This window comes from Chiloscyllium plagiosum, chromosome 20, assembly GCF_004010195.1.
Source record: "Chiloscyllium plagiosum isolate BGI_BamShark_2017 chromosome 20, ASM401019v2, whole genome shotgun sequence".
Taxonomy (NCBI): domain Eukaryota; kingdom Metazoa; phylum Chordata; class Chondrichthyes; order Orectolobiformes; family Hemiscylliidae; genus Chiloscyllium; species Chiloscyllium plagiosum.
Genome location: NC_057729.1, coordinates 51,595,142 through 51,608,211, shown reverse-complemented (window position 1 = coordinate 51,608,211; position 13,070 = coordinate 51,595,142). Strand labels below are relative to the sequence as shown.

General features: G+C 40.6%; 1 protein-coding gene across 3 annotated transcripts in view; it reads left to right on the top strand.

Annotated features, from left to right (window-relative positions):
- Nucleotides 1–12,446, top strand: part of LOC122560276 (deoxynucleoside triphosphate triphosphohydrolase SAMHD1-like) — a 75,140-nt gene extending 62,694 nt beyond the window's left edge. For 2 of the 3 annotated variants that reach the window (XM_043710814.1, XM_043710812.1), the window contains 3 exons: nucleotides 5,041–5,145; nucleotides 5,723–5,851; nucleotides 9,621–12,446. In XM_043710814.1, the coding sequence (XP_043566749.1) occupies nucleotides 5,041–5,145; nucleotides 5,723–5,851; nucleotides 9,621–9,653 (267 nt within the window). In that variant the 3' untranslated portion in view covers nucleotides 9,654–12,446. The remainder of the gene's footprint in view (nucleotides 1–5,040; nucleotides 5,146–5,722; nucleotides 5,852–9,620) is intronic. The other variant, XM_043710813.1, reaches the window with a different exon arrangement.
- Nucleotides 12,447–13,070: the final 624 nt, after the last annotated feature.

Genomic DNA, 13,070 nt, shown 5'->3' with positions numbered 1-13,070 from the left:
TCTCACTCCAGTTTTTCATTGCTATTTGAAGTGTAGTTGACAATTTGAGTGCTACAAGGATCCCCCTTTTTCCTATCAAAGATTAAGTGCCAATCCTGTAATAGTTTCTGGTTTTTGAACATAGAGTTTCAGGTCATGCCTAATACTGCTGCCACAAATTAGCACTTTCAAGATATCAGCATCAAGACTTCTTTTTCCACAAAATGCCTGTGCATTAAAAATAATGTCTTTTCACTGAACCGAGATAAAGTAAACGTGAAATCTTTTTTTTATTCCTTACAGAGTCAAAGAGATGTTCAGCACAGAACCTTTGGTCCAATGCATCCATGCCCAGATATCCTACATTTATCTAGTCCCATTTGCCAGCACTTGGCCCATATCCCTCTAAACCCTTCATATTTATATAGTCATTCAGATGTCTTTAAATGTTGTTATTATACCTGCTTCCACCACTTCCTCGGGCAGCTTGTTCCATACATGCATCACCCTCTGTGTGAAAAGGTTGCCCCACTGGTCCCTTTTAAATCTTTCTCCTCTGACCTTTAACCTATGCCCTTTAGTTTTGGACTCCCCCACCGCAGGGAAAAGACCCTGTCCATTTATCCTATCCATGCCCCTCATGATTTTATAAACCTCTATAAGGTCACCCCTCAGCCTCTGATGCTCAAGGGAAAACAACCTCAGCCTCTTCAGCCTCTCCCTAAAGCACAAACTCTCCAAACCTGGCAAATTCTTTGTAAATCTTTTCTGAATCCTTTCAAATTTAACAACATGCTTTCTATTGCAAGAAGACCAGAATTGCACAAGTTATCCAAAAGTGCCAAATGTCCTGCACAGCCACAATATGACTTCCCAACTCCTATACTCAGTGCGATGACCAATTGACGCACCATACCAAACACCTTCTTCACTATCCTATCTATCTGCAACTCCACTTTCAAGGAACTATGAACTTGCCCTGCAAGGTCTCTTTGTTATGGATATATTTCCAGCCTAGGGTAAGATCCCACCTGAGTCCCCAGTAATTAACCCTGTCAATACTTATAAAAGAGATGAGTTTCTCAACAATTAAGGGAAAGAACCAAAACACACAACTTCACATTTAATAATTTTCCTGCTTCGAACAAGATAAAATCAACATAAATCAAGCAGTCAATAAGGAGCTACCACACTAAACTCAACAAAAGCTACATTAGTTAGTGGGTTAGTTCCAAATGAAAGTTTACATGAACTATCAGAACTAATGCCTTTTAAGCAAAATTCTACAGAGCATCAAACATCTCAGAGCTATGTAGTGTTAGAGTGAGGTTGAAACTTTATTGCTGGAACAGCACAGCAGGTCAGGCAGCATCCAGGGAACAGGAGATTCGACGTTTCGGGCACAGGCCCTTCTTCAGGAATGCTGAATGCATTCCTGAAGAAGGGCCTGTGCCCGAAACGTCGAATCTCCTGTTCCCTGGATGCTGCCTGACCTGCTGTGCTGTTCCAGCAATAAAGTTTCAACTTTGATCTCCAGCATCTGCAGACCTCACTTTCTCCTAGTGTTAGAGTGACAATTATAGTCACTTCGGGATCTCGAGCAGCAGTTCACCATGCAAGCCAAAATGTCTAACATCTTTTGATAATTATTCCATTTCACCCAGATTTTCCCAGATATTTATGTAAAAATATTTAATTTTATGATTCATATGATTTTGGATACGACATAGAGTTTGGAGATTGCATTACTAAATGTAAGACAAGTGAAAACCCTTTTTGAGGAGCTGGTAAAGAGTACTGTAAGTAAGTTTCATACCAGGGGTGGCCTTTATTTACTACACAAGATTGGAATTGGTATTGGAAAAACACTAAACAAAGGATAGCTGCTTTCTGAGTTTCTTGGTGGAGACAAAATATCAACTGTTGTCTTTGTGAGGAGTTTAAATTATTCATTCAATTTCCTAAAACACAGGGTTGGAAAGCAACTAGCAAACAATACAACGTCTTAAAGTATCATGTACTTTTCAGGTCAATGGACAGATTTGGGGGTTGAAGTTTATTTGTTGAAATTTCTAATTGGGATATATCAGATACACCCACATTGCCATGGAGAAAGGTTGCAGGTAGGTAATATGGTTTTTAGTTAGTCTGGGTTAATGTTTCCACAGAATACAAACAATTTTCATAGGAAGAGCATGAAAATGCACAGAGAAAGCTACTACGGGTTGAAGATAGATTCCAGAAGCAGCTTTGAGAAAGAGAGAGGGAGAATTTGATAGAAGCTATGAACCAGAAGCAAAAGAGCCATCAAGACCAAGGGTACATTCTTATTTCGGAGTCACTGAGCAAGAAAGCAGAAAGGTCTATGCCAGACTAGGATATCCATAATAAAGGGCGGCACGGTGGCACAGTGGTTAGCACTGCTGCCTCGCAGCGCCAGAGACCCGGGTTCAATTCCCGACTCAGGCGACTGACTGTGTGGAGTTTGCACGTTCTCCCCGTGTCTGCGTGGGTTTCCTCCGGGGGCTCCGGTTTCCTCCCACAGTCACAAAGATGTGCAAGTCAGGTGAATTGGCCATGCTAAATTGCACGTAGTGTTAGGTAAAAGGGGTAAATGTAGGGGTATGGGTGGGTTACGCTTCGGCGGGTCGGTGTGGACTTGTTGGGCCGAAGGGCCTGTTTCCACACTGTAAGTAATCTAATCTAAAGGGTCACTTAGCTGGAAGCTAGTAGAAGGACTCCAAAACAGCTCAAATCACAAATACTGAGGTGAATCAAAGTGAATTCCTCAGAGCTGTGGCACACATTGGTTTTCTACCAGGAGAAGTAAAGAAACTTTAAGAGATCCCCGAGATCCTGGAATGTATAACAGAACGCTTGGTGGAAATAAAAGAGAACACGGACTTTGCTGTTCATAATTAGATCATAGTACAGTTCAGCACAGTATAGACCCTTTGGCCCACAATGTTGTGCCAAGCGTTTACCTTAATCTAAGATCAACCTAACCTACACATCCCTCAATTTACTGCTGTCCAAGTGCTTGTCCAGTAGTCGCTTAGATGTCCCTAATGTCTCTGAGTCTACTACCAGTGCATTCCATGCACCCACCTCTCTCTGCATAAAAAATCTTCCTCCAATCACCTTAAAAATATGACCCCTCATGACAGCCATTTCTGCCCTGGGGAAATGTCTCTGGCTATCTACTCTTGTCTATGCCTCTCATTACCTTAGTTAAAAATCACACAAAACCAGGTTATAGTCCAACAGGTTTATTTGGAAGCACTAGCTTTCAGAGTACTGTGCCTTCATCACATGGTTGTAGAGTATAAGATCACAAGACATAGAATTTATAGCAAGGGGTTACAGTGTCATGGAGCTGTAATTAGATATTAAACAAATTTGGAATAAGTCTTTCATCTTTTAGATTGGAATATGCTAATTCCAGTTCTTTACTATGTAAATCCTAGAACTCCTTTTAAGTTAGATTCTCAAAATAGCTTTAGCTTTTCTAACAATAGGTGTCATCTCTGCTTAAACAATGCCTTAAAGGTGTGAGGTTGAAGTCTGTGTCCCAATGTTGAGTGAGACTTGTTCTCTTTCTAAAGTAGGACTGACAGAATCTTACATGAATTTATGCAGTTTTTGAGCAAAATAAAACTTAATTCTGAAAATACAAATTCACCTCATTAACGTATATGCAGCACGTGCCAGAGAGACAGAGTGAATGTGTGCATGTGAATGTGTGTGTATAAACTTGGTCAAATATGTGTGAGTGTGACAGGATATAAGTCTGTGAGAGGGTGTGTGCATGGATGTGAGTGCAGGGGGTGCATGTGTGTGTCTGTATGAGAGAGAGCTTACCTATGAGAAAGCATCTGCGTGAGTGTGTTTGTATGAGTATTTGTGTGTGTGTGTGAGAGGGAGGGAGAGAGTGGGTATAGTGCAGTGGGGTCACTTGTACTGTGATCCCAAGGTCCCAGTTGAGGCCATCCCCATGGGTACCAAACTTGGCTATTAGCCCGTGCTTGGCCACTCTACTTTGTTGTCTGTCCCAAAGTCCGCCTTAGAGGATGGTTACCCACAGGTCCGAGGCCGTATGACCCAGACCACTGAAGTGAAACCTCTTGTTAGAAAAGCTAAAGCTATTTTGCGAAAGTAACTTAAAAGGAGTTCTGGGATTTATATATTAAAGAACTTGAAAGAGCATATCCCATTTTAAAAGATGCAAGACTTAATCTAAATTTGTTTAAATTACAGCTCCATGACACCATAACTCTGCATCCTGTCAATGTCTTGTAGCCTGCAACAGCCCTCGACACTATCTACAACATCACCGACCTTTGTGTCATCGGCACAATCAGTATCATCAGCCTTAAAATAGGTGTTTATGAAATTTATAGGCTTAAGTTTGCATACTTGCTTCAATTCTTACATATTGTCACATTTAAAAAGTTATTAACTGCGAGTTCAAATGTCATATTCAAGGCCACTGCACCCCACCACCACCATCGCCCCCTCCCCCCCGACATATCAATATAGTTTTCAGTAGAAAGACACAGTTTAGTGACTCCCCATTCTTGAAATCTTCAAGATGTGTTCTTTTGAGTGGAAACTAAATACTTAAAAATATCCAGTTTTGCCATCACCACAAGCAGGCTTTCTCATTTCGTTTCTGTCTGAATCAGCAACTATCCTTCTCCTGGGAGATACTGTGAAAGGTGTTAAGTGTACCATCCACCACAGTGAGTTTGAGTCTCTCTCTCCATAGCAACCTGACCACTTGAACATTTCTCCAGTTGAGGTTTTTTTCAGAATGTTCACCTCCCCACCCTTTACAGAAGCTTTAAGATGAAACATGGTACTGTTGTACAGACTGGTGTTCATGACAAATCGACCTGAGATGTTACCATTACAGTAACAGCCACTCAACGGTGAAATCTGTGCCAAAGGTCCCAGCTAGTTTCGGGGTCCCACTTCAGAAATATCATGTAGTCCATTTGCAATGTATTTTTCCAGATTTAAATGTTTGAAAGATTTCAACATCTGTTTCTGTGGATTTAGATTATTCCGATGGACTATGGGAAGAAGGAGAAAGATCCCTTTCAGAATACCTTATTCTACACAAAGGAGAACCCCAATGTCACAATCAAAATCCCTAAAGATCAGGTAAATCTTGCTTGTAATGTAGCTTTAAAAAGTCAACTCTTTCCAGTCACACACCAAATGAAGACAGGACTGGGACCAACTGCCAGTACTGTGATGGGAAGACACTGGACAATAGCCTAGAGGTTGTTGTTAAACCTCACTTGTATCTCAGTTAACTGTGCCTGATGAGGTGTTGGTAGCTCCATATATTGGCAGGTTAACAGAGCCTTCATTCACTGCAACATTGCTCACTCTATTATACCAAGTTAAAAATCACACACGACACCAGGTTACAGTCCAACAGGTTTATTGGGAAATACTAGCTTTCAGAGCATTGCTCCTTCAGCAGGTATCTAGTGGGGCAGGATTATAAGACACTCCTTCCCCACTAGTTACCTAATGAAGGAGCAGTGGTCTGAAAGGTAGTACTTCCAAATAAACCTGTTGGACTGTAAAGTGGTGGTGTGTGATTTTAACTTTGTCCACCCCAGTCCAACACCAGCACCTCCATATCATCTATTATACAAGAAAGTCCATTATTGTCATTTTTCTGTTGATCGAGATGGATATGAACTTTCTACCTCCTGTGCCTCTCCAGGTGTCTCATCTGCTGCCAGTGAGGTTTGCAGAGAAGCTGGTCCAAGTGTATTGCAAGAACATAGAGATGGATGCAGATACAGTGAAAAAAGCCAAAGTCCAATATGAAGTCTGGCACGAAGAGCTGAGGGTAGGAAGAGGGAGAAGCAGTCAGTCAAATTGTTGTTTGATGTGTTCTCTCTGTGCTTGTATTCAATTTCAGCTTGTTACTGTTGAGATTATGTAATTGTGAGGCTGCAAGAGATTGTCTGTTCATGCATTTATTCACTCTTTGCTCAACACAATGAAGTGATTCTGCAACCAATTCAGTCAGACCTTTGCCTCAGGTATGAGTCAGGGCTCATGGGTTCAAATCCCACTCCAGTCACCTGAGTATGTGATTCAGGCTGAGGCCACATTATGTGATGAGAAACAAGATCACAACAAAATGGGAGAGTTTCACTTAAAGACGGCACACATTAATCCAGCATATTTTCAGAATCCACCTATCGCATTTCCAATGCCCCTCCTCCCTATCTTTTATCTTAGCCTGCTGGACACACTTTCCTCATTCCTGAAGAAGGGCTTATGCCCGAAACGTCGATTCTCCTGTTCCTTGGATGCTGCCTGACCTGCTGCGTTTTTCCAGCAACACATTTTTAAGCTCTGATCTCCAGCATCTGCAGTCCTCACTTTCTCCTTGGAGCTAAATGTACTCCAGACTGGGGTAAGGATGGCAGATTTCCTTCTCTAAAGGACTTCAGAATCATCATCTACTATGTTCTGAAGGAATGCCTAAACCTCATAGAATGAGGGAACAGATAATGGATATCTGGGGCTTTACAGTGGCTCAATGGTTAGTACTGTTGCCTCACTGCAGATTCCAGCCTTGGTCTGTGTAGAGTTTACACGTTATTCCTGTGTCTGCATCGGTTTCCTGCGGGTGCTCCGGTTTCTTCCCACAGTCAAAAGGGCAAGTTTGGTGGCATGGCCATGCTAAATTGGCCAGTAGTTTCCAGTTTGTGCAGGCTAGGTGGACTGTCTATGGTAAATATGGGGACAGGTTGGGGTTGAGATGCTCTTCAGACGTTCATTGCAGATTCAATTGACTGAATGGCCTCTACCCTCACTGGATATTTCAAAAGTTAATTGCATATAAATTGGTTGCATAACTTTTGTGAACTAGTAATCAGTGGGGTGAGAGTTTTTAGGATTGTGGTGAATTGAAGGAAAGCTCTCACTAAAACATTTGGATTTGAAATACAGTGAGCTTCTAGTGTATAACAATTTGTGAACCAGGTGTATCTTTACAATTGATGATAGTTGTCATTTTACCATCGCTGTGACTGGCTGTATATTCCAAATTCGTTAATGAATTCAAATTCCACAGGCTGTCATTGTGAGATTTGAAACTATGGCTAACTAGGATGCATTGCTGTCTCTCTCTTTGCCTTGGTCATGGATATAGATTGCAAATAGCTGAGGCCCTTTCACCAATCCTTGTAGCACAATCTCACAAACTACCTTATTTATCTTCACTCTCTGCTTCCTCCCCTTTGATCAATTCTTTTTCCACGTTAATGCGTTACTCCCAATGACATGAATCTTCGTCCTGAGTATTAAATGGTACCTGTGCTGAGAGGCCAATCCACAACATCTCACTCTCTTCCCCATCCCATTCCCACTGAGGGATCAGGTCACAGTGGGAAATGGTGTGGTAAGCACTGATCTCAGGAACTTTCAATAGTAACCCATGCAATACTCATCTCTGCAGCCATCTCTTTAGAACATTAGGGTATAAGGTGTGTCAAGTCCTTGCAATTGGTCAAATTTTAGTCCCTTAAGCTCCTTAATTACTTTTTAACTTCCTGTTAAAGTTATTTACCTTCAGTCCTTCACACACATTAGTCTGTTGATTACCCTCCACTTCTGATATGTACATTGAATCTACTACAGTGGAAAGAGATAGGAACAATCATTGAATGTCTCTGCCATTTCTTCATTCCTCATGATAAATTTTTTCTTGTTTTTGTCTCAAATGGAATGAATGTTTACTTTAGCTGTTTCCCTCCTGTCCCATTTTTTTCTCTCTGTTAAATCTCTAACCTTTTCACTTATATCAACCTTTGGTACTGTTTTTTCTTTGTTTCCATTGCAATCCTGATCCTCAGCTTTACTATTATCTTTGCAACATTATAAACTTCTTCCTTCAATTTAATATGATTTTTAACTTCCATAGTAAGCCATTACAAGTTTGAAAGTTGCAACTTGTATATAGAACATATTGCATTGTTGGTGGTGGTGAAGTGAATGTTTCAGGTGATGGGCTACCACCAGTTGGGCTGCTTTGTCCGAGGTGTTGTCAATATTCTTGAGTGTTGTTGGAACTGGAGCCAGTCAAGCAAGTGGATGAGTACTCCATCGCATTCCTGAAATGGTCTATCAATGGCAGACAAACGTGGAGGAGTAGGGAGATGATTTACTTGCTGTGGAGTTCCCAGCCGTTAACCTGTCAGTGTTGCCAGTGGAGAAGATTTCCCCATGATTCTGATATACAAATTTTGCAAGGGTTCCTTGATGCTATACTTGTTCAAATGTGACCTTCACGTCAAGGGCAATCACTCTGACGTCTTGGGTTCAGCTCTTTTGTCCACATTTGGATCAAAGTCAAGAACCAAGCAATCCATGCTGAGCATAAGCGTGCTAATTTTTTGCTTAGTAAATGCTGTCCTGTTGTACTTCTATCACTTTGCTGATGATCAAATATGGGGTGGGGGCAGTAGTTGGCTGAATTGGATTTGTCCTACTTTCTTTGTGGACAGGACTTACCTGGGCAATTTTCCACATTGTCTGACAGGTACCAGTGTTGTTGCTTTGCTGGAATAGTTTGTCTAAGGGCACTGCCAGCTTTGGAACACAAATCAGTTTTGAGATGGGAGAACAAAAGTTTTGTCAAAGAGTTGGGTTTGAGGTGTCACAGGAGTAGGCAGTTGGGTTTAGCCAAAAAATTTCAGAGCAGAGGACAAAGTTGATGGAAGTTATGACAACAATAATGGGCGGCACGGTGGTTAGCACTGCTGCCTCGCAGCGCCAGAGACCCGGGTTCAATTCCCGACTCAGGCGACTGACTGTGTGGAAGGAGTAGGCAGTTGGGTTTAGCCAAAAAATTTCAGAGCAGAGAACAAAGTTGATGGAAGTTATGACAACAATAATGTTGGAAGGCTTGGATGTGGTGGATGTAGCCCAGAGAGGAAATGTTCCCTAACTGTCAGTGAATTCTTCAATTCCTCAATTATCATTTGTAGAGGAATTGCATGTACCTCAGGGAGAAATGTTTGGTGTTTGTGGAACAGAGATACAAGGCAAGTAGTGTTTCTGAACCCCTCCATGTCACAACCATGCTCATCAGCATGTGGAGAAAAACTAACTGATTAAGAGTCAGCAATGCAACGATGAAGTACTACAGATGCCAACAATCAGAAATACAAACAGAAAATGTTGAAATTACTCAGCGATACGACAAGAGAAACAGAATTACAACATTACATCATTGTTGTAGGAAATGCAGCAACCAATTAGCATACAGCAAGCCCCACAAAGAACAATGTGACAATGACTGATGATCCATTTTGAGTTGAGGTATAAACACTGGACAACAAATTACAGCGAACCCCTCTGCTCTTCTTCCAAATGGTGCTGGGATCTTTTACATCCACGTGAAAGGGCAGACTGGCTTTGGATTAATGTTTCATCCGGTAGGGCTATGCTGATCTGGATTTTGTGCTCAAGCTGTGTCATTGATAAAACTGTAGATTTATAAAGATATTTAATTTAGGATGTAAAGTTTAAACATGATGGTAATTATTCTCTCTTCTCAAAACGTAGTTGCCCAATAACTTCACTTTCTTATCTATTTACAGAACCGTGCTGACCCTGCTCCTGGGCCTAATTAGAATGACAGTGACAGGGAAAGTGACAATTTGATCCCAAAAGTGACCTCCAGTTCCATCACCATTACCACAGGCCCAAGATGAAGCTTTTCAAATAGAGAAAATGGGAATTTCCTGTGGAAGCTGGGAGTCTTGTTCTATTCAAGTAATGGAGTTACTTTCATCTGGAATCACTTAGTCACCTCAGATCCTGACCTTTGGGGCTGTCACGCCTGGTGACACCTCTGAATATTTTCTCATTTTAATGACAGGTACCTCTCATGCATAGGAACCCATATTTGAATGGATATATAGCCATATATTTTATTGCTTGGTGAGGGAGTATGTCTGTTGTTATAAATCTACTAATTGCTTCAGATGTTCTATTCAGCATACAATGTGGTATAGTACAAACTGAATTTTGGTCACGGGAGCCTTGGAGAAACTGTTGAAATAGTTATAGTGTCTCTTCTGACACAGTTATGACAAGGCTTATTGCACTCAGTTTCATAATGGAGTAGGTTTGGTGGAATCTGACATGTGAATATTGTTGTGGAGATTAGTGGACAGTCCATGGCACAGTGATTCTTGGTCACTGTATTGAAGATAATTGGGGATTTGTGACACAAGGTTATTATATTAAGTCTTGACACTGTCTAGATTAAAGTCATATTTGGGTATTTTAGATAATCTCGAGTAGATGAAAATTCAGTTTTAATCAAGTAATCGTTTTCGTAGGTTGAATATATTTTACTGTGACTAGAATATCTTCTGGCATTTACAGGTTGAATCACCTGATGCTTACAATGTTTCCTGCCTAGGTACACTCAGGGGTCTTTTTTAAAAACATAATTCTATGAGCAGCTTGTTTTGCATTGTAAATGCCACTATTTTGCACATGTGCCTTATGCAGAACACACCACTCTACATTAAAAGGCAAGCAATATAAACCAAGACTATTGCAAAATACAGCAAAATCTGTCAAGAAACTCTGAAAAACTCTCTATTCCCAGGAACCCCACATTCTTTTATATCTCACTATTCAGTCATTCCAGGGGTGACCTCAATGTGTTAAAATTAAGCCCATGTTTCCATCCTTCAGTGTAAAACAGCTTCAATTTCTGAGTTGAGAAATTCGTGTGGCACTTTAGCCTTTATTTACCATTAGAGAATTTTGAATACACATTAAGCACCATTAGCACCCAAAACTTGTTTTAGAGGCCTGAATTAGAGTGCAGTGTCCTGACTGAGCATTCGGAATCCTTGAATATCCGACCCCCCCTAGCCCTGAATTTTAAGGACATATCACATGCAGAGTTTTTACATTTGCAACATGGAGATTTATCCTGTCAGAGAAATATCTTACCACAAAGAAACAGACACTACATGACTGGAAACCAAATCCTTTCAAGGATGAACAATATTTTAATTCCGCAAAGTGTGGGCTCTTTACTGGCTCCAGGAGCAAATCAAAAGGATGTACATTAATCCGAACCCTTTGTGCTGTTGTATGTTTTTGTCCAGTGTGCATGTATCTACACAGATTGGGGACAAACTGGAACTAACTTCAAAATTTAGTGCCTTGTCTTTGTTGCACAACTAAAGAGTGCAAGGTTCTACTTTTGTATACAAGTAATGATGGGCATGTTTACAAAGTCACAAATGACATCAACAAAATTCAGTTTTGCCTCAGTCACGAATTGTAGAGTCTTTAGTCAAATTTGAGATTCGGGACAAAGGGCAAAGTTGGTGAAGACACTGACCCTCTTACCTTGAAGGGACCTGGGTTATATTTTTGCACAACTCTCATTGAGAGGCAGCTTTGTGTGAATTGGGTGCTATTTCCTGAGTTTCTCATACAATGCATGATGAACCTGATAAGATTTTGCATTTTTCGTTTAACTTCCACACAGGTGATTTTACTTTTGCATCTGTTTCTGAGTGAGAGACACAGACAGTTGGTTGTCATTTGCCTCATTCAGCCTGAAGTGAGACATTTAGTATTTGGTAGTGGGTGGAGATATCTGCTCTTTATAAATAATGCATTCAGTGGATTAAATACATGAGGGAGAAGGGAATAAATGGTTATGCTGATAATGCTAGATGAAGAAGGTTGGAAGGAGGTTTACGTGGAGCAATAACACTGGTACAGTTGGGCTGAATGGCCTATTTCTGTGCTGTAAATTCCATAAAATTTCATTCCTTTGTTTCCAAACTGAATTCATGGATCAAAGTTCCAGCCAAACTGAATAGAATAACATGAAACTTAAAATTAGTGAAAAATACCAGGTGCAATTTAGGTTTATTAATGGTTTTTATCCTGATGCAAGTGCAAATTAATTTGAATACCACATTCAATAAATTGACTTCAAATACCAATCAAAATGTCAAGAGGAGTGTTATTAACTCCCTTACCTCCTTCACCTTCTCTTCCAAGGATAGAGTTGACAGACAGTTGTTTGAACATTTATAATATCTTTCTGTAATAACATGTTTGTTATACTCAAGCCGTCTGAATAGTTGCGTGTTGGATGCACTTTAGTGAGGATTTTTAACTAACGGGAGAAGGTTTCAAGTTTGCACTTTCAAAGTTTTAAATTGAATATTTTTGTACATTTTTGAACATGTACATTTCTGAATAAATTTTACCACTGCTGTTCATAAAGTGTCATGCTTTCTATTCATTGGCTGTAAAAATAAACATAAAACAATTATAGGTAAGTACTAACATGCAACTGATAAGATATATTGAACGAAATCTTTGCATGCATGACACTGTGTTCTTTTGCGATAAATTCTATGTCTTATGATCCTGCTCCACAGCTACCTGATGAATGAGCATATCCTCTGAAAGCTAGTGCTTCCAAATAAACCTGTTGGACTATAACCTGGTGTTGAGTTTTTAACTTTGTCTACCCAAGTCCAACACCAGCTCCTCCAACTAGTGGCTGTCTCCTGTGCAGGCTCAGCCCAATTCCATTCTCCGAATACTGAGGCAAACCACTGAAACTAAAGAACAAATAAAGAACTACAGATTCTTGAAATCCAAAATAAAAACAAACAGAAATTGTTGGTGCAACTCAGGTCTGGCAGCATCCGTGGAGAGAAAGCAGAGTTGACATTTCTGAAGAATGGTCTCTGCACAGATGCTGCCAGACCTGCTCTTTCTCTCCAGCAATTTCTCTTTTTGTTTCACACCATTTAACCTAATTAGCTCATCTCTCAAGATTTCTACCTTGTTAGAAATTGGAAACATGCAGGGTGCAGCAAACCCCGGTCAACATTTCTCTGGGGAATACTACAGCGTGCCCCCATATCCAAGCACATGAAAACGTTGTTCTCCACTAACTTCCTTAGAGAGTCACAGTCCTCATTGTACGTCACCTTCCCTTGAATGGTGTGGTTGCAATAATGGAGTAGCAGGAGATAGCAGCCGAACGT